This window comes from Gekko japonicus, unplaced genomic scaffold (assembly GCF_001447785.1).
Source record: "Gekko japonicus isolate JY-2015 unplaced genomic scaffold, Gekko_japonicus_V1.1 scaffold348, whole genome shotgun sequence".
Classification (NCBI taxonomy): Eukaryota; Metazoa; Chordata; class Lepidosauria; order Squamata; family Gekkonidae; genus Gekko; species Gekko japonicus.
In genome coordinates, this window is record NW_015159720.1 from 407,072 (window position 1) to 434,666 (window position 27,595).

General features: G+C 48.8%; 1 protein-coding gene across 4 annotated transcripts in view; it reads right to left on the bottom strand.

The window, feature by feature from the left end:
- The window catches only part of BCAS3 (breast carcinoma amplified sequence 3), an 812,136-nt gene that overhangs the window by 362,840 nt on the left and 421,701 nt on the right, over positions 1-27,595 (bottom strand). For all 4 annotated transcript variants that reach the window (XM_015420601.1, XM_015420405.1, XM_015420473.1 and 1 more), the window contains 3 exons: positions 9,580-9,680; positions 6,891-7,087; positions 2,901-2,998 (listed from right to left, as the gene is read on the bottom strand). In XM_015420601.1, coding sequence (XP_015276087.1) covers positions 2,901-2,998; positions 6,891-7,087; positions 9,580-9,680 — 396 coding nt within the window. The remainder of the gene's footprint in view (positions 1-2,900; positions 2,999-6,890; positions 7,088-9,579; positions 9,681-27,595) is intronic.

Here is a 27,595-nt window from a genome sequence, read left to right on the forward strand (position 1 = left end):
TAGTATAGCAATCAGGTCATCTGCAAAAGCTTGCAGTTTAAAACTTTCTCCTCTCACTTTCAAACCTTTTATCATTTCATTATTCCTTATTCTTTCGGCTAATGACTCGATCGTAAAAATAAACAATAGAGGAGATAGGGGGCAACCCTGTCTAGTACCTTTTTGAATGGGGATATTCTGACTATACTCCCCATTGACCTGAATTTTGGCATTTTGGTTATTATATATTGTCCTAATCATTGTGAAAAAGTTGTTCCCGCATTCCCAAACCTTAAATTTTTTTAGCATATAACTCCAATTAATATTATCAAACGCTTTTTCTGCATCTAATAGAGTTAATATCATTGGTTTTCCTGGATGAAGTTCATAATATTCTAACACATTAATTATAGTTCTAATATTATTTTGTATTCTTCTTTTGGGTAAGAATCCTGATTGATCTTTATGTATTATGGATACTAATACCTTTTTCAATCTATTAGCCAAAATTTTTTGCGAATAGCTTGTAATCTGTATTTAGTAAGGAAATGGGTCTATAATTTTTTATTTCTTCTTCTTTTGAGTTGGGTTTGTGTATCAAGGTTATTATAGCTTCATTCCATGAGGTGGGCATTTTATTTGATTTGGGAATATTTTGTATTAACTCTTTAAATGGGTCTGAGATCTGTTCTTCAAATATTTGATAGAACTCTGTGGGGATGCCATCTGAGCCTGGGGATTTTCGTTTTTTCCCATTTTTTATTGCTTCTGCTATTTCAAAGGGTGTGATCGGGTCGTTTAGTATTGTTATTTGCTCTTTATTAAATTTACCCTTTTCCCATTTATTTTGATAATCTTGTACTTCCTTATCTACTATTTCTGGTTTTTGATACAGATATCTATAAAAGTTCTCTACTATCCCTTTAATATCTTTTTGTGAGAACTTCTCCTCTCCTTTCTCATTTTTAGTGCCTTAATTACTCTTTTCTCTTTATCTTTTTTCAGCTTATAAACCAGCCACCTCATGGGCTTATTAGCATTTTCAAAATAGTACAACTTAGCGAATTCTATTTTTTTTGCTACCTCCTGGGTTAAGAGTAGATTAAGTTGATGTTGCAGCTTATCTAATTTGTATCTAATGTTATTTGAGTTCCTCTTATTATTTTTTATCTTGTTTTCTTCCTCCTGTATTTTTAATGTCAGTATATCATATTTTTTATTATTTTGTTTCTTTTCCCAAGCACTCTGGTTAATCCACCAACCTCTTATGTATGCCTTGAAGGCATCCCAAATTACATCTACAGGGGTTTCCTTAGAAGTATTAATCTTAAAAAACTCTTTTATTACATTTTTGGTTTTGTCTGCTATCTCCTTATCTTTCAAAATATCTAAGTACATTATCCACCTAGGTTTCCTACTTGTGTTTTTTAAAGAAAGCGCGACTGGGTTATGATCCGCAAAGGTTGATGGTAAAATTTCTATTTCTTCTATATTTTTTATAACTGAGGTCGAAACCCATGCCATATCAATCCTAGACCTTATGTCTAGCTGAAAAAAGGTATATAGCCCGTAATGTTAACATTGAGCAGCTGCCTCAAGAACGAGCAGAATAACATCTAAACACTTTACGTGAAATAAAATCGAAGCACTCTGTTTGAAAACACTTTATTCATTTGATTTTTAACTGCCGCCAGGACTCTGATATTTTATAATGTACTATTTCAATGCTGTGTTTTAATTCTATATTATTTATGTTTTTATTCTGTATTGTTGTGTTGTTGTTGGAAGCCGCCCTGAGCCTGCTTTGCGGTGAGGGCGGGGTATAAATTTGACTATAAATAAATAAATAAAAAGCAGCCCCCCCACTCCCCACCTCCTTGCACCAGCAGAAAACCTGGAAGGATCCAACTCCAAAATCTCCACCACACAGCAGCCTATTCCAAAAAATGATCACTAGTTTCTGGGTCTCATAAGAGGCCAAGCACAGAGATGATTGATTTCTCTCTCGTTTTTCTCTGAAGGCAACACGTTCCATCTGATCAAGACAGGTATTTCTAGTCAGCCCTGGCACTGGGTGATACCTGGCTGCTTTTCGAAGCTGCCGCGAGGAGCTTCTAATTCTGCCTCTGGATACTCCTCCTCCACAGACTTGCAGGGCTGTGAGGCAGGAGGGAGATGCAGGTAGATCACTGGAGAATTAGTGGTCACTCCCAGGCACAGCAGGCCCAGGAAGTATAATGGGAGGCGGCGACAGGTAAGCAGCACAGGGGTCTTCCAAAATCTGGGCTGATGTTAAGAACAAAAAATGCATTTCAGCCTAGCCCATTCAGGCTTATTGACAACACTCATGGTAAGGCGAAGCTTTCCACATTTGGGTATGCAAAGGAAAAAGCAACAGGTAAGGTGATATCTGTGCTATGCCACAAAATGCGTCTGCCTCTGGGGAACTAGTAACTAATGTGTGAAGAAGGGAATGTGTTTCCCTGTTGTGCTCCCTACTCTTCAGAGCTGTATGGATGATCACAGCCTTCCAAACGGATCCACCCTAATCCACAAAACATTCCGGGAGCCCACTGAACTTTTTATCAGCCAACTTGTCCACAAAAAGTCATTATTCTGGCACAACAAAGATGCTTAAAGAGGAAAACAAAACAGCTTTTCTTCCCCTCCACTAGACCTTCCCTCGCCACAGGTGATCAGAGAGGCAATTTACAAGCTTGCTACAAAGACTGGGAAACCACCGAAGCCCATGAATGCTAAGGAAAGGTCTCCTCTTCCCCAACAGGGAGTCCTCTGCTCACCAGCAGTGAGGGTTCTTCCATTTGCTAGGAAGAAACGCGATATGCATACTTAAAAACAAATACACACAACCGACACCGTCAGGAAGGCCGGAAGCAGCCGTTCATAAATGCTTGTCCTACCTGAGGTAGCGTCGGCCACTGTGGAAATCCCTCTGCGGTCCGAAGTTGGTCGGGATGACCCTGGCATGCTAACGGGTTCGGAGCGAACAGGCTGGATCCTGCAATGGAAATGACAACCGGCTGTTGAGGGGTCTGAATCCCTGCTTGTTAAACAGAAAATAAGCCTCGAATGCTGCTAATACACATACACACACACACACACACACACAAGTATTGATAGGAAGGTGTCTAATCTCTAAGTGGATCAGCCTGTACTGGGGCCAGCCTCCAAACAGATGTCAGGTGGGGTCATTTCCTGCAGGAGCGCACCGGAGCGGAGCTCTGGCAATAAAGAGCCCAGGGGGCGGGCACATGCAACAAGCCCCACCCCCTGCTCCCAGCAGCCCTCAGTCAGAGCAAGAAGCAGCCAGGTAAGTTGCAGAGCTCCCCCCGGCCCCCCGGTCCAAAACAGTCCAGTGGCACCTTTAAGACCAAGTTTTATTCAAGTACAAGCTCTCCCTCCTCTGTGAGGGCAGGTCTGCACGCTCCCCGCCCCCCAATAGCTAGCCATCCAAAACAGTCCAGTGGAGCCTGAGCGGTGGGTGTTGCCTTCTGACACACTGCCAGTGATGTTAGGGGGTGTGGCATATGCAAATAAGTTATGCTAATGAGCTCCTGCACCTCTTTTTCTACGAAATGACCCCTGGATGTCAGGTACAGATCTGAGGGGTGTTCCAGGTGGGCAGCTGTGCTGGTATGCAGTGGAAGAGCAAGATGCAAGTCTGGTAGCACCTGAGAGACCAACAAGATTTCCAGGGTGGAAGATTCCGAGAGTCTAGGCTCCCTTCAGCAGACTGAAGGGAGCTTGGACTCTTGAGAGACACACCATGGAAACCTTGCTGGCCTTGAAGGTGCTGCCAGACCAGAGACTTGAGGGGCATGTCTGAACTTTTTATCTGAGGTCGCTGGTGCTTAAGCTGTGGGATGGACCCTCCCGGGGGGGGGGGAGGAGCAAGATGCCTGTGGGGGTGTGCACAGCACATCTCACAATTCCAAAACAGGCTGAGCCCAGGATGCTTTCCAAGCCACAGCAGATCCGGTCTGCAGGCCACGCGAGTGCTGAGCTGCAGGAAGGCCTTTGGAACCCCTTGCCCCTGCAGTGTCTCCCCTCCGGGCTGGTCTTCAGAGGAAGTTTGAGAGGCCCAGTTCTGGTCCTCCTCTCCCGAGGACAGTGCTGGATTCGTGTTCCTTCCCACAGATCCTGAGGCACACCAGTCACAGGCTGCAGACGTGCCCTTTCAGTGGGGGAATTGAGATGGCTGCCGGCGGGTTCTCTAAATATGGCAGGTTAAGTTTCCAAGGGGAGAGGGGAGTGAGTTCCAAACGTGTCGAACGTGCAGACTTCACAGATGGAGGTGAACACAGAGTTCAATGCTGGGGGTGGGGGTGAGTGTCTGCTGGGTGGAAACAGGGAGACGACACTCCGGGCAGGCGGTGTGAATGCTGGTGCGTCTCCTGGATCCGGTAAGTGCAGGTCTATTCCCCAGGTCCTCTGCGCTGACCAGAGTCAGGCTGCCATGGAGACGTTGCTGGGCTCAGCTGAAAGGCGGTGAGCTTCTGTCACCCCACTGGCTCCTGGAGCAAAGGGCATCAGGGTTCCACCCAGGCAGGCCCTTTGCCCTCCTGCAGCTCCGGGGCAGCTCCGGGGCATCTCCTCGACCTCCCCTAGCCAGGGCAAACCCTTTCACCCATCAGCTGAAGCCTCCGTTTCCCGGCTCTTCCCACCGTTTCTGCCTCTCAGCGTCCCATGCAGGGGCCCCACCAAAGGTCGCTGCCTCCTGCTCACCCGGTTCTCAAAGGCCTTCCCCTGTAAAGAACCAAGCCTCTGCCGGAGGAGGTCCCAGCACGGCTTGGCCGTGGCCTCGTTCCTGCAGCTGACAGGCTAGATGATATCCCGTCTGGCTCTTCACAAAACAGGCACAGTGAATTCTTTCCTCTGCAGTAGTGACTAAACATGACATCACTCCGCTCTCCAAGATATAAGGACAGGTGGACTCCCATTCTAGCTGTATCTGAGGAAGGGAGCAGGGACTCACGAAAGCTCCTCCCCTGCCACAAATTTTGTTAGTCTTCAAGGTGCTCCTGGACTCTTGCTCTTTCATCTACGGTGTGAGTCCAGCTTTGAAGTTTGGGTTATACACCTACACACCAATCAACAAGTGGAAACTCAGACCGGCTCTCCTTCTAATGTCCATCTTCCTCTAACCTTTTACATTGCTGAAATATTTCATGCAGAAATATCCTTCACTTTGCCAAAAAAAACAAGAATCACTGACCTGCTCCAGGAGTTGGGGAAGGGAGATGTTTATTGGCCAGGTTCATCTAGGCACTAACCCAGAAGTCTCCAACCCTTTTGAGGCTGTTGGGACCTTTGGGATTTCGAGAGGGGACGGTGGCCACCACCCTGGAATGGCTGCCACAGACAGTGGCGCCAAACCCAATTCCTCCGTCTTCCCTTTGCAAAAAAAAAAAACCTGCAGAAGGGGAATAAAAAGAAATGAGAGGCCTAGGCTGCGATCAGATCCAACATAGCTGCGAATGCCTGATGGATCTAAAGGGCTTGATCAGACAGCAACATCTGGGAAGCGTCCTGCAGCTGTCGGCAACCCTGCTGCTCTGCCACAGAAGTGGAGTTAAAAGAAACTGGGGAAAGCCTGGCTCTAATGGGTTCCAACGGGCCACAGACGGACTTTCCCCATCTGATCACGCAAGAACGCTCTCATGCTGTGGGGATGGTCTGACCAGGCCATCCCGACTCCGTGCTGTTCCCCCCCCCTTGCAGTATGCGCATCATCACATACTCCATAGGGGGCCTTCAGTGCGGAGGTGCGATTCCTCATTTACCCGCATGAGAAATGAACAGCAATAAAACCCCCGATTCACCCGCAGTTGCGTCTGATCACACAGTGACAGGCTGAGCCAGCAGCTACAATGGGATGTGTGATCTCGCCACTGTGTGTCAGATTCCTCTGGAGGAAACAGCCTCGCTTCCCCTCCACTTCAACTGGCGCGTGTGACCGCAGCCCTAGGGAGAAAGAAGGAGGAGGAGAAGGGGGAAGAAAGAGGAAAGCTTAAAGGGGGAAATGGAACCACAAGCCTGGACGCTTACTAGTCCTCCTGACCCTCCAGTTGCTGCTGCTGCTGGCTCCCCCGCGGAAAAACCAACAACACGCCTTCACTTACAAAAGCCCCACCCACTTTCTGAAAAGCTCAGCAGGTGCAAGGGGAAGTGCTGGCAGGCCACGGTGCCCATGGGCACCGTGTCGGGGAACCCTGCACTAGGCAATAAGACCCACACACACACACTCACAGAGAGCTTTCCCCCAAATCAGCCGGTATCACCATCAAAAAGGGTTTGTTCTGACATCAGAGAAAGGCACTTTCAATCCACCTCCACCATTTAAAAACTCTGTATGGGTCCCTGTTTTTACCTTCCCCAGCCCTTTGCAGCGACTGATAGGAAAGATTTCAATTTGTGATTTTTTAAAATACATCTAAAGCAAGAACGATGCAAAGCAAATCCAAAAAGACAAGTAACATTAAACAAGGGGTGCTCTTCCCCGATCGGGCTATGAGTCACTCTCAGAGGGAACAGAAGTCATGAACTAGCATTAGGTCCTGCTTTGTTATCCTGGAATGTTATAGCTGTTGGCAAAGAAGCAGCTAGAAACATATTTCCACCATGTGATTTAGTTTTGTCCAGTAATAACAATGACCAAAAAAATCATATGTGAGGGAAGAGGTTATCTGAGGCACTGATAAGTCTGAGTACTAGAATTTTTGAAAATACACATAAAACCGAAATAAATTCTGGAAGGAGTAAGGGAAGACCTGACAAAATCAAGTTTCTACCCATGTGAGGAGAAACTACTATAAAATAAAATACGGGGGGGGGGGGGGGGGGACAGAACTGGGATCATTCGTGCCAAAATGTTTTGGTTTTTTTTTAACCTGAGACTGTTTAGGTCCAGATCATCCGTATCAAAGTCCAGGAGAGGCTGGGGGGTGTCATTGGGGCCATGGGACTGGAGCACTGAAGAACTGGACGAAATGACTGTCGTTTGGCCGGAAGGGTGAATCGTTTTGAACTGGAACTGGGGGCCCATCCACAGGCGCCGGTGGGGTCCAGTGTGGGTCACAATTTCAACCTAGGAAAGGATAACCAAAACAGGATTACAGCCAAGCCCAACGGCGCATTATAGCTAAGCTCTGAAGCTAGTCAGGTATCTTCATATTCTCTACCTTATGAGCACAAAATGTTTGTATCCTGAAAAAAGATCAGCATCTCGGGAACTGAAACGTGGAGCTACACATTACGACTTACAAAGGAAGCTACAGGTCTCAGTTTGCAAGACCTGAGCAAGACTGTTAATGATGGGACACTTTGGAGGTTTTCAGTGTTCCCACCCCTCCCAAGCAGCATCTAAAGATGCGAACTGCGGGGTGGGATGATGGGAGTAACCACACACCCCGGAGCCAGTAACGCTACCCACTCCAGGAGGAAAGTCAACGTGGGCCCTGTTCACATGGAGGATTTGCCACGGGAAAGCGACGATTGCATGGCGGATTATCCAGCCGCAATCACACCGCAACATCTGGGAAGTGAGCGCACCCGTGGCGTACCACCAAAAATGCGCGATTAAAAACTACCTGCTCGAAGATACTAGCAACCAGTTTGCCACGGGCTGCCTCCAGAGTCCCTCGGTGTGATCGCGCTGGCCGCGGCTTTTCCCACCGGCCTCTCGTTGATGCGGAGGCGCGGAGGGAAGGAACCGTGGCATGCCGCCGATGCGTGGGATCGCGTTATGGCGGCTCTAATTGCGGCAGCACAAAAAGCCCTCCCCCCCCGCGTTATCCGGCCCGTGTGACCGGGGCCATGGTGATGTTGTGATTGACAGCAGTTCTGTATTTGAGTGAAACACACAGTTCTATTTTCAGCTCCTTTAAAACTGACCAAGTGCTAAGTACATTCCAACCCCACCCTGCTCTTCCTTTCCTACCCTCCTTGACCTCATCAAGGGCAAAAAGTCTGAAATGGACATCCATTTTCCCATTCCGTGGATAGTGTATCAAAACAGCTAACCAGTCGCATCAGATGTGGCTCTCCAAATCGGGTGTACTAACATGAGTGAGAGCAACAAACTCAAGCATCGAAAGAACAAGGGCATGTCTTATAGAAGCACAGTTTCGAAGATCAGAAAAGGGAAAAGCAACCATGCTTGGAGGGGCGGGAGGAAACCGAGACCCCCAATCTAAATTGACCCAGACTTTCAGAGACATCTGTATTCTTCTCCACGTTGGCTGTATCTTTGCGGAGATGCGTTTCCTTGGTTAAGCGAGCACCTATTGTTTCTGCTGATGCTCAAATTTCAGTGCTCTAGGTGACTTATGATTGTTAGAAGTAATTTTGTTTCTTTTACATAGTCTTGCTCTCGGGCAATTCCTTCCAAGCTCAGAAGAATGAGAGCGCCCAGGCTGCTCCATCCCACACCCACGTTTCCCCTTCTCGTGGGGGGAACTCAGGCTGACTCTGCCTGATGCAAGCGGCTCTTTGCTCAGCTATGTAAATTAGGCCACGACTAAAGCATTCTGTATATTTTAAGCTCGAAACCATCAGTGCCGCACAGCCGAGAGGTAAACAGATGCCTCTGCAATTTCACCGAGGGTACGGCCAGATGTTCCTATTCGCTCCCCCCGCCGCGTGCAGGACAAACATATTGTATCTACTTCCCAATGACAGCATGCATTACCCACTCTTCTAATTGAGAAGTTGAAGCGAAGGGCAGTGTTTCTTCGCCGCATGCTGTTACCGTCGATAACAACACTTGCGTTCGGGAAAAACATACACGCACCGCGGGCTTTAATCTAAAGTGGCTGGCTCAGGCGACACGAGCGTCTTTCGCGTTCCGAGGAGATACGGTTGCTTTTTCCACTTAGCAAAACTTAAAGCATCTCTGTGCCCTCCTCGAGTGACCCAAAGGACTTCTGACAGGGGATTCGCTTTAAAAAATAAGTCCCGTTACTGTGAATGTCCCAAAGGTGCTGGAATGTCAATGTGAATGCTGACAATCCAGATGAGTTCTGTGAATGTCCAAACACTCAGAGATACACAGGGGGACGCTGCCAGCCACCTAAATGCGGCGCTCAGAATTCAGGGGTGCCCCACGTGGCAAAGAGGGTGACAGGGTCGGCACAGTGCCTTAAATGGGCCTATCAGCCCCCCGCCCCCTAGCCCTCTCCGGCCCCTGGGATAGGCCCAGCAGTGAGACAGGGCAGGACCAAGCTTCCTGCGCTTGTTGCAGCCTGGCCCCTTCCTGTCTCCGCTGGCGAGAGCTCCTGCAGCCACCATCGCCCTCTTTGCTCTCTCCTCCACTCTCCCTGCAGGGCCACTAACAGGACCCACAGTAAATCCGGGGCCCGGCTTATCTGAGTCTTGCCGTTTGGATCCCAAAACACAGGGCTGCAATATAGGACAGAGCACATCCTGTACCTACGACACAGCACGGCGGGCCACATCCATTATGTTACAAACCCCGGCACATAGTGCCATCTTCACCTTTGTCTGCCGGGGGCTCAGTTTTAACCCAGCAGAAGTTCAGCTGATGTTGTTGCCCAGGAATCGGGCGCACCGTTCCCATACCTGAGAAAGCCACTCTTCATCCTCCTGTCCACTGTGGTCGGAGGCCAAGCTGTCGTAGGATTCGTGCCGAGTGATGGGCCCCGGACTTCCCGGTGGAACCACTGTGGCAAAAGAGAGGGAAGTAAAAACGAGATGCGGCGCAGAGTCCTGACACGAAGATCCCGTTCAGCACCGCTTGGGAGAAACAGAACTTGCTTGCTCAGGTCCTTTCTTACCCTCCTCTCCTCAAAATGGCTTATTCAGAATAACACAACGCAATTCAAATTAAACAATATGCAGCAGGTTAAAAAAATGCAAAAAACACACTGAGAAGAATATGAAGCCAGCATAAAAATTCAAGAGCCTATCTAAAACAGCAGCTATCAACCCATAAAGCCAGCCTAAGCTACCAGAAGTCCATCGCCTCCTAATGTGTGTCAATGAGAGACCCCTTGGGAACTGTACAGAAGCTACTCAGATCCTGCAAGGGGTCAGCCCCCAGTGACCTGTCTCTAGCTGTAGTCCTGTTATGGAACACAAACTAGGTGTCCAACGAGGCAGCCACCATCCTGGGGTTGCAAACACCGTTCTGACAGAGGCCTCCATGATGCTCAGCAGCATGAACCTCTTCATTGGTGGTGGGAGGTGCCATCAAGTCATAGCCAACTTATGGAGACCCTGTAGGGTTTTCAAGGAAAATGACATTCAGAGGTGGTTTTGTTGCCAGAGGCACTGCCTTTTACTCTTGGGTAGCCCCAAAGCAACGACACCCCACTTTCTAACCTGACCCAGAGACCCACAAAACTGTGGCCAAGGAAGGCACTCCTGGTTCTGAAACACAGAGCTAGCCACAGCTCTGAAAAAGGGGGTCCCCATTTTCAGGTTTCATAAGGCAACCTCAGAGCAAGTCTCCAGTCTTCCCCCCTCCACCCAGCAGAGATGATGACAAGAGTTCCAGCAGGTGAAGTACCTACATTTTCGATTCAGAGGCCACCTGGCAAATAGTCCTCTTCTCACCAGTACCTCACCCAGCCCTTTTGTGTTGTCCTGTGTCTATGTGTGAAGTCTTTGTCCTTCCTTGTTCCATCCCTCAGGATACCAATCAAGCATTCAAATGATTAACGATCCTTCCTGATGCTAATCAGGGACTCATCCCAACTTTTGTCTATATTTGGGAACCTATTCAACTGCCTCGGTCAGGACCATTAGTGGCCAGATAATCCATTCAACTAGCCACCCAGCACCTGGCTTCTATTGTTAAATCCAGACCCTGCCTCTCTGGAAGCCCATTGGTCACATCTAGGCCTTGCCCATCCTGATGCCACACACCCCTGGGACTCATCATTGGTCCAGGAAATCTACTGTTCTCACCTGAGACCAGCCCCCAGGGCCGGCCATTGGTCTGCATTGTCTTTCATAGGGTATATCCCAACGAACACGTGGCCTCAGACCGTGTGTTTTCTGCCCTGATGCCAACTGGCAGTCCACCCCTGAAACCCTCTGGGTTTAAGGCCACAATCCTTTCTTCATGGACCTCTGCACATCTGGACAGGTAGTATCACCCCATAACCCCTCCATTAGCTATCAATCACCTCTGCTTCCTTAAGTCTATATTGTGTGTGTGAATTTATTTATTTATTTTATTTATTATTGTATTTCTATCCCGCCGTCCCTGCGACCAGGCTCAGGGCGGTTCACAGACAAGGGCGACATGTGCCAATATAAAACAATAAAAGCAGATAAAATAGCATATTTAACAATGATAAAGTGCTCAGTGATGTTACCCACTTAATCACATCAAGATGGTGACCTATAGATGTTACCCAAAAGCCCGTTTCAGCGGTACTGATCCACTGGAACACTGTGGCTAGATCTTTATAATGGGCCATCCCATTACCTGTTATTGCCACGAGATAGTTGTTGTTGTTGGTAGTGGTAGTGGCGGCTCCTAAGTAAAAGCCTGGTGGAAGAGCTCCGTCTTACAGGCCCTGCGGAATGGTGAAAGGTCCCGCAGGGCCCTGATCTCCTCCGGGAGCTCGTTCCACCATGTAGGAGCCGCCACTGAGATTTAATTATTGTTTGTGTGCTTGAGAATATTTAGTAAAGAAATCCTTATTTTAGCCACCCAGTCTCTTTGTCTATTCCTGGGTTCTTGGGAATTCTAACTCTGGTATATACAGGTCTAATCCTATAGAGATGCCAATTGCATATTAATATCATAATTCCCCAATCTTTATTAAAGAAATAGAGCCATTTGGCGAACAGTTTGCCATTGCCCACCTCTGCGTCATGACTCCAGACTTCACTGGGGGCCTCCTATCCAAAGACTAACCAGAGACAACCCTGCTTAGCTTCTCACAGGATCGGGCTAGCCTGGGCCACCCAGCTCAGGGCACAAACCGCTGTGCAGAAGCTACAACCCACCCATGGTCTCTCCTCTTCTTCCCAGTGGCAGAACCGTCTGCAAGACCAAAGATTTTTGCAACCATTTCAATAAATAAATAAAAAGATCAGAACTGGCCCAATCAGTCTGTTGAGATGGATTCCTTAAGATGTCTACAGTGGCACATCACAGAGATGCCAGTTGGGTAAGAGAAGCAAAACCCAGAGGGACGTTCAGCTGAATCCCCCCACCCTTGCCTAAGTGAACTCCGAAATCAACCCCCAGGATGGGCTTCCCAGGGACTCAGGCCTACCGCAGGCTTCCTTAGCAAAGAGCGCGCCAGAAGTGCAAGAGGGCAAGACTCAGTCTGCAGTTGATTTGCTGGTACGCCTGTCATGCAAATCACGAAGCAGGGGTTGTGTGGTAGGTGACCAAATCCCAATACCAAATTTTGTAGGCTGTCAGGCACGGATAGAATCATAGAATGTTAGAGTTGGAAGGGACCTTGCAGGTCATCTAGTCCAACCCCCTGCACTCTGCAGGAGCAGAGCCGAAAGATAGCCCTACATACCTACAACATACCCAAAAGATGGTCGTCCAGCCTCCGCTTGAAAACGTCCAGCGAAAGAGCACCCACCACCTCCCGAGGCAGACTGTTCCACTGCTCAACCACTCTTACAGTTAGGAAATTTCTCCTGATATTTAGCCGGTAACGACTCCCTTGAAATTTCCACCCATTAGATCTAGTCTTGCAATCTGGAGCAAGAGAGAATAGATCCGCTCCATCTTCTACATGACAGCCCTTCAAATACTTGAAGACTGCAATCATGTCCCCTCTAAGCCTTCTCCTTCCCAGGCTAAACATACCCAACTCTTTCAGCCTTTCCTCATAAGGCTTGGATTCCAACCCTCTCACCATCTGGATCTGGCTGGCGGGCCAAGACCTACCTCAGCCAAAGGATAAAATTGCAGCCAAGAAATCTTTTAATGATCAGGTGCACCAGAGCATGTCCGGGGGATATCACCTTCATTTAAAGCCCACTCTTCTCCCCTGTGGGAACCCAAAGTGGCTCACGAAGTTCTCCCCTCCTCAATTTTATCATTGCAACAACCCTGTGAGGTAGGTCAGGCTGAGAATGAGTGACTGGCCCAAGGTCACCCTGCAAGCTTCCATGAGGATTTGAATCTGGGTCTTCTAGACCCTCAACCACTATACCACACTGGCTTTCCTTTCTGGTCTGAGCAAAGAGGGTTATTTTGCACTGGATGCCCCCAGCTGAGGCTGAGTTGCATTGGCCTTGCCCTCAACAAAACTTGGGTCTGATGAAGTATGGACTACTACACAGGGCTGTTGTGAAGGTTAAAAAGTGGTACTGTGGATACCTTGGAAGAACAACCAATGCATCTTGAAACTGTCGGACTTGGGGAGGATCTGGATTCGAATCACTGCTTAGCAACTAAGTTTACTGCAGAGCCCTTGGGCTCATCCGCGTCCTCGGCAGTGTTCCTTCTAAGCTGAGTTAGTGCGAGGCTAGCTCACAGTTATTTAGCCTCCAGCTCACATTTTTGTCTTAGCTCATGAAGGATGGCTCCAGAGTAAACTAATTTATGCAGCAGCTAAGTTGCTCGCTCACAACTTTAATGCCAGTAGCCCACAAAGCAGAATTTTTGCTCACAAGACTCTGCAGCTTAGAGGGAGCATTGGTCCTCGGAGCCTTGCTTACCTCCCAGGGATACCCTGGGGACCCCGACTGGATGGGAAGGCGGCATAAAAAATGTATAATGAGATAAGGGAAATCCCCGATCTTCTTAGCAGAAGGGTAAGACTAAAAATGTGATAGTAAGATAAAATATTACTATTAATAAAGTAACACCCTCAAGGACTTAGGGATCCAAAGGGACAGAATCGTAGACCTGCCTGAAACCCAGCCCATCTTGAAACGTAAGCAACACTTGGACTTCGTTTGCTGTGCAGATGCAAAGATATTCCCAGACTGCCTCTCTTCCCATTTTTCCGCCGGCAGCGCCAAAGCAGACGCGGAACGGCTTCTGTAGAACTGACAACTCCGAGAGGGAACTCACCCCCGACAAACGCCATTGTCAACGATACGACGCCTAATGCAAAGTTTTCAGAAACTGTCCGCTTTGGGAGAGGCAGAAACCAAGCTAAGCAGCAGTGACAAAACTTCTCCCCCGGCAGCAGCGGGGCGTCCGCCTGCCCTCAACAGCCATTCTTCTCCGGCTGGGGGTGCCAGAACCGTCACATCGTTTTGACATTAATGCAACTTATTTGAAGCTGCCTCGACAATTAAGTTGGCTGAGATCTTTTTGGCAGGTGGGAGAGGATGATTTACATCTTGGAAGCAGCTGTTTGGCCAGACAGCCATCTTTTATCACCGTTAAGTGAAACCTATAACTGAAAGATACAACGGCGCAGAACGCCCCCTCCCTCAATCAGGACACCTTAGGGGACAAAGAATTTGCCTACAGTTTGGGGACGTCTAGAATTAAGGGTGACATAATGAATGGGGGGGATAACGGTGGGGATGTGAAAGATGAGGAAAGGTCTGGATTAGAGAATGACAGGGCTGTGGAGAGGGATGGGAATTTAACGCTGGCTCGCGGCCATTTTTCTGTGGGTCATTAAAATGAGTGTCAAGAAGGCTTATGGTGTGGTCAACGTTCATACTATCGAGGGAAGAGTTAAAGCTCCAGAATTCATTTTTTCCTGACCCTGAATGAGCTAAAATGCTCTACTCCCTCCTGAAGCTGCTTTTTAGATCAACACAGACATTAACGGTTAGAGGACTTCCAGTGCATGCTGGAGTGGCTTCTAACGTTATGTCAAGACTGCGACAATTTTCTCTACGGTGGTCTGCCCTTGAAGATGGTTCAGTGCCTGTTGCGAAACACAGTGGCCCAGCTGTTGGCTAGGAGGGGCCACAGGGAAAAACCCAGACTACACCTCTGTCTTGGTACACTTCCAGTTGGTGCCAGTAGGTTTGGGCTCCATGCATGTACTGGTTATTATTGCCTCTCATGTTCTTGGGAGGATTCTCAGTGGTCTCTTGCCTTACTTGTCTCCCCAAAAGGAAATGGGTCCATGGAGAGGGAGGAGAGGTTGATTGCTCCCCCACCCCGCTCCTCAGACAGACAGCCTGCAGGGCCTTCTGCTTGGGCCCTGCCTCCCTGCCTCCCTCCCTCGCCGCCAGCTCCAACAGAAATCCACCCACCCTGTCAACAAATGACTGAAGCTCGCCCAAGAGCCCCTCCTAGGTGGCTCGGGGTCCCACAGACAGTGTTCCCTCTAAGCTGAGTGAGTGTGAGCTAGCTCACAGTTTTTTAGCCTCCAGCTCGCACATTTTGTCTTCGCTTAGGAAGGATGGCTCCAGAGCAAACTAATTTATGCAGGAGCCAAATCGCTCACTCACAACTTTAATGCCAGTAGCTCACACAGTAGAATTTTTGCTCACAAGACTCCACAGCTTAGAGGGAACATTGCCTACAGCCCTTCTCTAGGAGGAAACCCTGCTCCACATGCCACCCTGAACAGAAGTACTTTCTGTCGAATCACAGATTTGGGGTCGTGGAATCTACACTTTGAGGCAACCCTGCCAGACGTTCCCTGGTGATCCCTGCCACAAAGTGAATACAGAATCAAAGTAACAAAAAATATATATTCCCTCCTATCATAGCTAGCTCCTGTATAAACATAATCCAAGGCAATATTTTATTTCAGAGCTTGCTGCTACAGAAGAGGCAATTCAACAGTCCCACCACTGTAGGACAAGTAATCATTGCTGCCAGATAAGCAATTCGACGACTTCCTGGTTGTCAAGTCGTTTCCAGCCTTCTTTCTTAAGAATTGCTCAATATATCGTGTACATCATTCATTGGCACCAATCTCCATTCTCTTAACCAAATGTTTTCACTTTTTCTTCAGAAAGAAGGCTGGAAATGACTTGACAGCAATGATTACTTGTCCTACAGTGGTGGGACCGTTGAATCGCCCCTTCTGTAGCAGCAAGCTCTGAAATAAAATATTGCCTTGGATTACATGTATACAGGAGTGAGCTATTTAGATAGGAGAATATTTGGACTGTTCCCTTCATATTTTTTGTTACTTTGATTCTGTATTATATATGATTCTGCTTATATATGAATTTGAAAGAATTTTGTAGATATCTATAAGGTGATTATACTTGTTTGGTACATTGCACATCTATATATCTAATCCTGAAGGTGCCCCCTGGCGTGCGGATATCTAAATCCGCGCACCAGGGGCACCTGGGGGGCAGGGAGATTTTCCTGCACACGTGGTGCAATGTCCAGGTGTGCAGAAAAATCTAAAAAGTTAGAAAAAATATCGGAGGGATATTTAAATCCCCCCAAAAGTAAAAGAGCCTTCCCTGCGCATGCGCAGGGAAGGCTCTGGGAACTGCGGCGGGCTGGCGGTTGGAAGCCGCTCAGGCCACGCCGCAGGAGGAGGGAGGAGAAGATCAGCGGCGGCGGCAGAGGAGACCGCCGGAGCCGGAGGTAAGAAAAGCCGGGAGTGGGGGGGGCTGCCGCCTCTGCTTCCTCCTCCTGCTCTGCTCTGCCTGGAGCTCTTTCCTCCCCCCCCCCGCGAGAGGCCAGGTCTACCAATGTTGTGGAAAGGGGTGGGTAGACCTGTTCTCCAGAGGCCAGGTCTACCAATGTAGTGGGAAGGGGTGGGTAGACCTGGCCTCTGGAGGGGGGAGGGCGCTTCGGGGCAGGGGGGGAGATCGAGCCAGGGGGTGGAGGAGGCGGGGGAACCGGCAGGATGTGGGGGAACTTACCTCCTCCTGCTGCTTCCTCCTCTTCCTCATAAGTGTGGAGCTCCCCCCTCCCGCGAGTATCGCGGGTCCCGCCCCTTGTAATTTATATTTTCATTAAATATTACTGCATATATTGCATGTTTATCCACGGTGCTTTCTATTGTTTTGTACCTATTCCATCATGGTCCCTATTTTGTGGGCATAAGCGCATACTCCCTAGGCCACGGGCAGTCGTACCTCCGCTAGCCTGGCTCTTGGCACTCCGCGGATCTGCCTGTCCGGTTCCACGCTGAGGCGCAAGGTCTGCTCCCAGACTCCATGCCTCAGGGACTTTCCAACCCCCTTGTCTCTGTAACCTGCGGTTGCATTTCCTTGCTGTTCTCCTGTGTGTTAATCAAAGCTAAAAATTACACAACATACACATGACCCAACTTTAGAGGTTGGGGGGGTTTTGGAGGGGGGGGAGTGTAGGAAAACGTTGCTCCGGGGGTAAGGAAACTCAATGTGTGAAGTTTTTGCCCACCGCAAAATTTTTATGAGAGAGCTATAAACCAGTTAATAATGGGAAAGAGACACAAACGTAACCGTAAATAGATGCTGGCGCCTCTATGACATAAATAGTTCGGTTTTGTTTTAATAAATCCCTATAAGACATGAAATAATGTGTACTTCTCTGTTTACAACTATGCGTAGATCTTAATATAGCCACAATGGATTCTCAGCCTTCTGCAGAATGCTGGATTTTCCCTGGATCACTACTGACAGAGAAAAAGCACAGCTTGTTTACCGGGCATCGTAGTTCTGCCCACTATCACGTGTAGGAAGCAAATTGTAAATCTAATAAATGGATAGACAGATTTGTCTCATGCTTCCTTCATAATCCTCGAAAGGCCACTCACACTGAGACTTTGGTGTCAACCTACCTTAAATATTTAGAATTGAATCCTAGGGGAAGATGCCTTATACAGAGTCTGTCACTGGTTCCAATTTGCTGAGGCTCCCCAATTTTTTTGAGCCTTTGGGCATCTGTGGAATTGTGACACAGGGTGGTGGGCGCAGCCACAAAATGGCTGCTGCCGCTTGTTGTTGTTCTTCAGTCGCACAGTCGAGTCTGACTCTTCGCGACCCCATGGACCACATCACGCCAGGCCCTCCTGATTTCCATCGTGCTCCAGAGTTTGCTTAATTTCATGTTCGTTGCATCGATAAGACTGTCTAACCATCTCATCCTTTGCTGTCCCCTTCTTTGACCTTCAATCTTTCCCAGCATCAGGGTCTTCTCCAGTGAGTGCTCCCTTCTCGTTTGGTGGCCAAAGTATTTGAGCTTCAGCTTCAGTATCTGGCCTTCCAGGGATCAGTCAGGGTTGATTTCTTTTAGGATTGACTGATTTGATCTCCTTGCAGTCCAAGGGACTCTCAAGAGTCTTCTCCAGCACCATAGTTCGAAAGCATCTATTCTTTGACGCTCGGCCTTCATTATGATCCAACTCTCGCAGCCGTACATTACTACTGGGAATACCATTGGGACTTTGGTTGGCAGGGTGATGTCTCTACTTTTTATTAGGCTGTCTAGGTTTGCCATCGCTTTCCTCCCAAGGAGCAGGCGTCTTTTACTTTCATGGCTGCAGTCACTGTCTGCAGTGATCTTGGATCCCAGGAACGTGAACTCTGTCACTGCTTCCATGACTTCCCCTTCTATTTGCCAAGGAGTGATGGGGCCGGATGCCATGATCTTAGTTTTTTTGATGTTGAGTTTCAAGCCCACTTTTGCACTCTCCTCTTTCACCCTGAGCAAGAGGCCGCCGCTGACCTTTAGTCTTACAGCGGAGATCCTTGTGCTGTTGTGGCAACTGCCGCCAAAACAACATTTAAAAAAAAAAAAATCTGCCCTGTCAATCAGAAGCCTTGCTGAAGAAAAACCCCACCTGGCCCTGTCCGCATTTGGCAACCACTCAGAAAGATGTCGGCGGGTGCCACTGTGCCCACGGGCACCATGTTGGGGAACCCTGGTCGACTGAATTAGTGCAGTACGGAAGTTACGAGTGTCATACTAGGATCTGGGAGACCCGGGTTCTAAACCCCATTCGACCACAAAGCTGGTGGTGCGACCTGGGGCCAGTCACCCTTTTGTAGCCTAACCGAAGACTGTACCAGACCATCAGGTTTTACTTCTGTAGAAGTACTCTGCCCTATACAAGAACTACAACAAGTTAAAAAAAAAACGTGGAAAAGCAGCACATTTTGTTGGTATTGCCTGTCAGTGCTCTTCCTTGGCCTCCGACACAAGGGTACAATAGATGTTCAATTATTAATCTTTAAGGTTTTTTATCAGCAGCTCAATGCAGGGATCTGGTTTCCTTTTCCTCTCATTACATTCCTCCCAGGAGAACAGTCACAGACAGGGTATCATTACAAAACAGGCATCTCTGTGTGCCGCAGAGAGATCTTTGACATGGTGGGTTCCTGACAACCGCAGGTGCGTTGCTTCGCCCACAGAACACATGCGACACTGCTGAACAGACGTCCTCGGCCTTGTAAGTTGACATTCCGACAGGGATACCAGTGGTGCAGCCAGTGGAATCCAGAGTACATGTGCACACAATGAAAATATTCGATGCACAGATGAGAATTCGCTACCACCGAAGGACAACAGAAGCCACGTCATGCCTTAAGCAACAGTTGACCTTGTTCGCCCACAAGTGTGTGCTCAACAGAGAGTGTCTCACAAATAAAACGGGCCAGACTTTTAAAAAAGGAACTGGAGAATACGGCTTAAAAAATGCGGCATGCAGAGAGGCCGGGAGGGGGTCACGAACAATGAGGTTGCTCAAAAGCAGCACACTGTCAGACCAGAAACACATGACGTTGCCCTATACTGAACCAGGCCATTGGTCCATCAAGGTCAATATTGTCTACTCGATGAGGCAGCGGCTCTCCAGGGTCTCAGGCAGAGATCTTTCACATCACCCAAGACCCGATCCTTTGAGCCTGAGATGCTGAAGATTGAACCAGGGACCTTCTGCCTGCAAAGCAGATGCTCTGCTGCTGAACCGTTGTTTTGGGACCAGGTTGATGATGCCTCGCACCGTGACCTTGGGGTAGCTACTCTTTGTTCTCTCTCACGAGGTTGTTGTGAAGCTACACAGGGTAGAGAGAATTACATGTGGACCCCTCAGCTCTCTGGGCAAAGGTTAGGATCATGTTCTATGCACAGCTGGTACAGCTGTCATAATGGCGCTTGCATCACCTCTGGAGAACTCTGCTGGGGGCCTCCTCTCCAACTGGAGCAGGGATACCTGTCCTCTTTTCACAGAACCAGTTCACACATACATGTACACCATGGATTTCTTATCATGGCAACCCTTAGGCGAATGTGTCCATTGTCTCCTTGGAAATATTTTGGGAGATATAAGGATCACCCACCCAAACGGCGGCATTTGATCTTTGTAGCTCATTTACCAGTTTTAAGCCCCCTTTTCATTTTATGGACAACAAGGGGGGAATGCACGGGTGAGCTGGGTCTTAACCAGGGATTTTTTTTTCCTGGGGGGAACACACCAGAATGGAGTTCCGGAACCTCTTCAACAAGATTCTTTTTAAGATGTTTAAAAGCTCGTGAGTTCTCAGTATACAGATTGAAAACTTCAATTTCCCTTTTGGGAGTTCCAGCAAAAGCCCTGGTCTTAACAGAGGCAGCACACTCAACATAGCCAGTGGGCTGTGACTGGCTCCATGTGTCATGAGGATTCGGCTTTCCCTGAGTTGCAGAACATTTCTGGCCGCATTCACAAACTCAGAAACGCGCTCCAGATAGTTTCAGACAGTAGTCGCGCTGGTCTGCACAAGAGCAGTTAGATTCGAGTATCCGACGGAGGGAGCACTGATTCTCTGAAGCTTAAATCCCCCAAATCTTGTTGGTTTCTAAAGTGCGACAGGACCCGAATCTAGCCAAGCTCTGGATGAAAGGGGAGAGGCGGCCTTGGTTGGGAAAAGGTGATGGGGGACTGGGGCTGGGGTGTGCGGCATGACTACAGCGAAGGTTTTAAGCTCACAAAGTCTGCAGCCGGTGAGTCAAACCCTGGCAACAAAATCCACCCTCCCCTTGTGAGAATAAATGCAGCGGTGAGGGCCGACTGTGAAATCAGCCTGATGGAACCATCTTTAAAGAGTTGCGGAAGAGGTAACTCTTTCTATAATTCACCGACTTCAAAAGTATGTTTGACATTATTGTCGGGAAAATTATGTTAACCATGGATTACTGTTACAATCAAAGTATGTAGTGAGAAGTCAAGAGGCTTAGTAGTGAATTTTCAAAGCAGAGCGGGGGGGATTTAGCCGTTTGACTCCCATTAGCGTCAGGAGGGATCGCACGGCTAAATCCTCACAGACGCTTTGAAAGCTGACCCCTTCAAGTTGATGGAATCACCCCCCAAAAAAACCCCTCTCCCAGCCACCGCTGCCTTTTAAGAAGTTCCAGATGACCAGGCAAGACCTGCAAGAGAACCATTTTGGCACATTGGTGTCATTTGCAGGCATCTGAAAGTTATTTTAATTCTTCTGCCCTTGGAGCTACTTCCAGGGTTTCCCGACTCGAGAGGTGCACAGGGACAGGCTGGTGTTTATGGCGTTGATACAGCAGAAACCCGGGCAGACACCAAGCCACAAAATGATATGAAACTCCCAGTTAAGCGCCTCTCATCCATGTGAACAGCCCCTTGCCAATCCCAGACAACTTGGGGCCCAGAACACTCCCGTGTGGGTATTAAGCTGTCTCTTAATGGGACGCGGCACAGGACTCCTTCAGCCCCTGGAGAGCTGCCACCTGTCCAAAAGAGCTGAGCTCCAAGGAGGGGGCGGAAGCCTGCCTGGTTTCTGCTCAGCAAAGGAATTATTTGTACTTCCTTTCACCACTTAACCTCCCTGTCTTCAGGAAAAGGGCAACACAGTCAGGTCTCCAGGAAAACACACACACACACACAAACCCCCCCTTTTCGTCTCCCCACGGAACCAAGACGCTGACATTCCCAGTTATAAATGCCTTTCAAGTAAAGGAGAGGTAATGCAGGCTGGCTTGCAAAAGGTTGTGTTATAACACGGAAGTGCTGATCACCCTGACCTCACACTTCATAGAAGGAGCCCTGTGCAGCGACACACCGCCAGACTGCTTCTTGGACTGGTTGTGATGAAAGTGTGGCCTCACAGGGGGGGGGGGGGAGAATGGATGGAGATAATCACTGTGGATGACACCGATGATGCTTTAAAAACATTCAAAACCAGCTTATCAACCACAGCATCTTTACTAGGTAAAGCACCCCCCACATAGGAACAAGTGGGCCCCCCAACTCTATCACCATTTCTACTCTGCCTTTCTCCCAAGGAGCTCAGGGCAGCATTCGTTCTTCTCCCTTCCTCCATTTTGCCCCCACAGCAACCTTGTGAGGCAGGCTAGGTGAAGAGAATGTGACTCATTGACTTCCTGGCTGATTGGGGACTTGAGCCTGGGTCTCTGAGGCCCACTTCTACGTTCAGACTGTTACTGGCCCACTTGTTTGGTGTGGTGGTTAGGAGCCCAGACTCCAATCTGGGAGGGCCGGGTTTGATTCCTCACGCCTCCACATGCAGCTGCTGGTGTGACCTTGGGTCAGTTACAAGTTCTCTCAGAGCTGTTCTCTCATGAGCAGTTCTCAAAAGAGCCCACCTACCTCACAGGCAATGCTCCCTCTAAGCTACGGAGTCTTGTGAGCAAAAAATCTACTTTACGAGCTACTGGCATTTAATTGTGAGTGAGCAATTTGGCTACTGCATAATTGCTCTGGAACCATCCTTCCTGAGGTAAGATAAAAATGGGTGAGCCGGAGGCTAAAACACTGTGAGCTGGCTCACACTAACTCAGCTTAGAGGGAACACTGATCACAGGATGTCTGTTGTGGGGAGGGGAAGGTGAAGGTGATTGTAAGCCGCTCTGAGACTCCTTTGGGTAGTGAAGGGTGGGGTATAAACCCAATCTCCTCCTCCTCCTCCTCCTCTTCTTCTTCACTACAGCACACATGGGGTGGATGCAGGCTCAGAATGGATATCACCAAAGAGAGCTTCTGCCACTGAAGATCTTTCCCTGAAAACTAGGCACCATTTCTGTTCATTCCAGACCCCAATCTCCTTTGCTTCCACAGTTCATGGCACTGCACATTCCCAAGTGTGATAAACAGAGCAAAGATTATTTTTCATCGCCTTCTCCAGTTCTCGGCTGGTGTGAAGCAGGCCCTATTTCACGGGGGTCCCAAAGTCCTGAAGTGCAGGGCTTTGGAGTGCTAGGAATGAGTCCAGAAAGGGATAAGCCAGGCTTCCAATTAGCTCACAACTATTGTTAAGTCATCTTGACAAGGACGCCGCCGAGCTTAATTACTGAGCTGAAACTGAGTGCACTTCTAGGAAGGGAACACAACACTAGCTAGAGGCAACATTTCACAGCGAGCTGGAAAAGAGGAAAAAAATCAAAGGGAGAGCTGAGAAAATATGAATATTTAACTTCCCACTTGGATCACAAAGGGGGGGGGGTGCGTCTGTTGTGCTGCTGTTTATCCGATGCTGTAAAATGCTGAAGTGCTGACGTCACACAGTCGGCTCTCCACTGTCAGGGCCCAGCAAGCCCACGGGCACCCCAGGCCAAGCTGGGCAGGGGACAACTATGGGCACAAGCCGCAGGGGTGATCCAGACAGGCCAGGGCCTTCAAAGAGCTCCAGGGAGATTCAGAGTGCAACCAGATGTCACACGTGATCTGTGCTACATTCAAGACATCATCCTGTTGCGCATCTCTCCCTGCACCCATTCCATCACGGACACTGCTGGCGCAGCTCAGTGTGCCGAAACCTCCCAAGGAGGAGAGAGAGTTCAGACCTTGCTTCCTCTCAACCACGGTCTTGCCGGTTTGGTGTCGTGGTTAAGAGCGGAGAACCGGGTTGGATTCCCCACTCCTCCACATGCAGCCGGCCGGGTGACCCTGGGCCACTCACAGTTCCCTCAGAGCTGTTCTCTCAAGAGCAGTTCTCTCAGAGCTCTCTCAGCCCCACCTGCCTTGCAGGGTGTCCGTTGTGGGGAGGGGGAAGGGAAGGAGATTGTAAAAACCAACTCTTCTTCAACTCTTCTTGCCCTGTTTGTCTACCCTACCTTGACAGGGTCCAAGCCCAGAGCTGGATTTATGCACAAGCTAAGCACACTACTGTGGAGTGCCTCAGACCGTGGTGGAGACAAGTCAAATCGCAGCTGAGTTCGGGTAACCCTGGCAGGTCTTCAATGTGAGAGATCTTTAGAGGTGGCTTGCCCTTGCCTGCCTCCGCATAGCAACCCTGAACTTCTTTGGTGGTCTCCCATCCAGGGGTCATTTCCTGCAAGAGTGCAAAGGAGCGGAGCTCTGGCAAAAAAGAGCCCGGGGGGCAGGCACATGCAACAAGCCCCACCCCTTGCTCCCAGCAGCCCTCAGTCAGAGCAAGAAGCAGCCAGGTAAGCTGCAGAGCCCCCCTCTCGGCCCCCCGGTCCAAAACAGTCCCGTGGAACCTTTAAGACCAAGTTTTATTCAGGTACAAGCTCTCCCTCCTCTGTGAGGACAGATCTGCTCATTCTCCCCCCCCAAAAAAGCTAGCAATCCAAAACAGTCCAGTGGCACCTTTAAGACCAAGTTTTATTCAGGTACAAGCTCTCCCTCTTCTGTGAGGACAGATCTGCTCGTTCTCCCCCCCCAAAAAAGCTAGCAATCCAAAACAGTCCAGTGGCACCTTTAAGACCAAGTTTTATTCAGGTACAAGCTCTCCCTCCTCTGCGAGGACAGATCTGCACGTCCCCACCCCAATAGCTAGCAATCCAAAACAGTCCAGTGGAGCCTGAGCGGTGGGTGTTGCCTTCTGACACAGTTCCGGTGATGTCAGGGTGTGTGGCATATGCAAATAAGTTATGCTAATGAGTTATACTAATGAGCTCCTGCACCTCTTTTTCTACGAAATGACCCCTGATTCCATCCAAGTACTAACCAGGGCTGACCCTGCTTCGTTTCCGAGAGCGGATGAGATCGGGCTAGACATGGCCATCCAGTCAGGGTGCAGACTGTTAGGGGCCGTTGGATTAAAAAAAAAAAAAGTGCAAAAATTACTATATGATCATTTTTGGTAATGCTCTGGGGCCTCTTACATCTGGCTCAGGGCAGGGGTGGCCAAACTTGCCTAACGTAAGAGCCACATAGAATAAACGTCAGATGTTTGAGAGCCTCAAGACATGGACAAATATTACACACACGTTTTGATTTGCTTTAAAGGTAAAGGTTCCCTTGCTCGAAAGCCAGTCGAATCCGACTCTAGGGTTGCGGTGCTCATTTCCGTTTCAAAGCTGAAGAGCCAGCGCTGTCTGAAGATGTTTCCATGGTCATGTGGCCAAGGCACATGGAACGCTGTTACCTTCCCACCGAAGCGGTACCTATTTATCTACTTGCAATTTCTTGCTTTCGAACTGCTAGGTTGGCAGGAGCTGGAACTAGAGACGGGAGCTCACTCTGTCATGTGGAACTCGGGTCTCGAACTGCTGAACTACTGACCTTCCACAGCCTGCAGTTCAGCATCTTATCCACTTGAGCCACTGCAGCTTTACATTGATTTGCTTTAAAAAGGTAAAGGTTCCCTTGCTCGAAAGCCAGTCGAGTCCGACTCTAGGTTGCGGTGCTCATCTCTGTTTCAAAGCCAAAGAGCCAGCGCTGTCCGAAGACGTTTCCGTGGTCATGTGGCCGGCATGACTAGATGTCAAGGTGCACGGAGCGCTGTTACCTTCCCACCGAAGTGGTACCTATTTATCTATTTGCAATTTCTTGCTTTCGAACTGCTAGGTTAGCAGGATTTGCTTTACACTGACATTAAACAAGACTGCCAAAAATAAAAACAAAAGGGGTAAAAACAGATATTGATAATGATATTTTTTTATCCAATGATATTTGTAGGCGGGGGGGCCTTTGAGAACACATTTAAAGTCGCTTTCTTTCTCTGCTTCCCCCCCACACCTGAAGCCTACCCAGGAAGGGGAACACTGGCTGGGGAAGGGAAGACCGATCAGGGAGGCATGATTCCCCTTCATGTCCCCAGCCGCCCTGCTGGGTTCCACACAATATGTGTGAAGGAGCTGCATGTGGCTCCCGCGCCGCAGTTTGGCCACCCCTGCCTTAGGGCCTCTGTATGTCTTAACCTGGCCGTAGTCGGGTCTGACCAGTTCCAGCATGACCGACAACATCGGGAGAAAACATAATACTACCTCCTCAGTGTTGCCAGGGGTCATTTCCTGCAGGAGCGCACAGGAGCGGAGCTCCGGTAGTAAAGAGCCCAGGGGGCGGGCACATGCAACAAGCCCCACCCCCTGCTCCCAGCAGCCCTCAGTCAGAGCAAGAAGCAGCCAGGTAAGTTGCAGAGCCCCCCAGCCCCCTGGAAGAAGCAAATACCAGCCTTGAAGCAGGAGGGAAGAGAGCCATAGCACACTCCTTTCCCACCCAGAGCAAGGGTGAGTGCGTGAACATATGGGGAAAGAGGCAGTGGAGAAGAGGTGGATAGGAGAGGGTGCCGGTGCTGTTGTTTTGAATGCTTTCTGTCCAGAGCAAAGGGGTGTGTGCGTGTGTGCGTGCACATGCCTCTTCCTCCTTTGTGCAAAAGAGAAAGACAAGAGGAGCTTCTGACTAGAGATGTGAAGGCCCAGAAAAAAACCAGAAAAATTCGGGGGGGAAACAGGGTACTTCTGGTTTTTTCCTGAAGCCTCTTTTGTTTTTTTCAAAAAAATTTAAAAAAGAAAATAAAATTATTATGGAACGTTTTATTTTAACATGATGAATAAAATATTTTAAGACAAGGTGTTCAAATATTTTCCAAATCATTTCTAAAAAATATGTATGGTATCAGATTGATCTATTCTGTGCACTGAGGACAAGCAAGTCCTAGGTTACAAACTGAACTCTCCAGTGCAATTGCCACAAGAGGTGCTATTGTCACAAGAAAAGGAAAAGGTTTCAGTTTTGTTTTTGCATGTGGGTGGGTTTTCTGTTTGTAATAATTGTTTGGATACACTATATTTTAATATGCTAGTTGTAATAATTTCATGCCAAGTAAAAATGTCCACAGTCATATTTTATATTCCTAAAATAACAGAATGACTTTCAATCTGGAAAAGAAAAAAGAAGTGCTAATGTAGCATTTTTTTCAATTTTTCCGAAAATATCTATTTTTTTCCAGAAAAAAAACACAGGAAAAACCTGGGGTTTTTTCCGAGCTTCAAAATTTCCGGAAATTTTACATCTCTACTTCTGACTAGATTTAAAGGGAAGGATAATGAAACAGAATCAGTGGAAGGGTGGGGAGAGCCGCTTGGAATTGCTGGAAGAGGGACTGGTCCGTCGCAAGTGGCCCAACCCAGGCTCTACAGTGCAGTCAAGTTGACACAGGGCAAGAGTCCCACACCTTTCGGAGCCGGCGGGCAACTTTAGGATTCCGACACAGCATGGTGGGCGCAGCCGCAAAATGGCTGCCGCTGCTTGCCTTCAGTCACTCAGTGAAGATCCTTGTGCCCTGACGGCAGCTGCCGCCAAAGCAGCATGTTTAAAAATCTGCCGAGCCAACCAGAAGCCTCGCTGGGCAAAAGCCCCACCCGGCCCCGCCCACTTTCTAAAAACTCTTGGCAGGAGCCATAAAAGCTAGCCTCCCCGGGCACTGTGTGGGCGACCGCTGGCCCGGGGTCTTGGCCAAGCGTGTTGAACATCATCATGGACCGGCATAACCTGAGGCTGTCCCCTCGAATCCACCAGGCACCCAAGTTCTCCACTGCGCCTTCTGGGGAAGGTCTGAG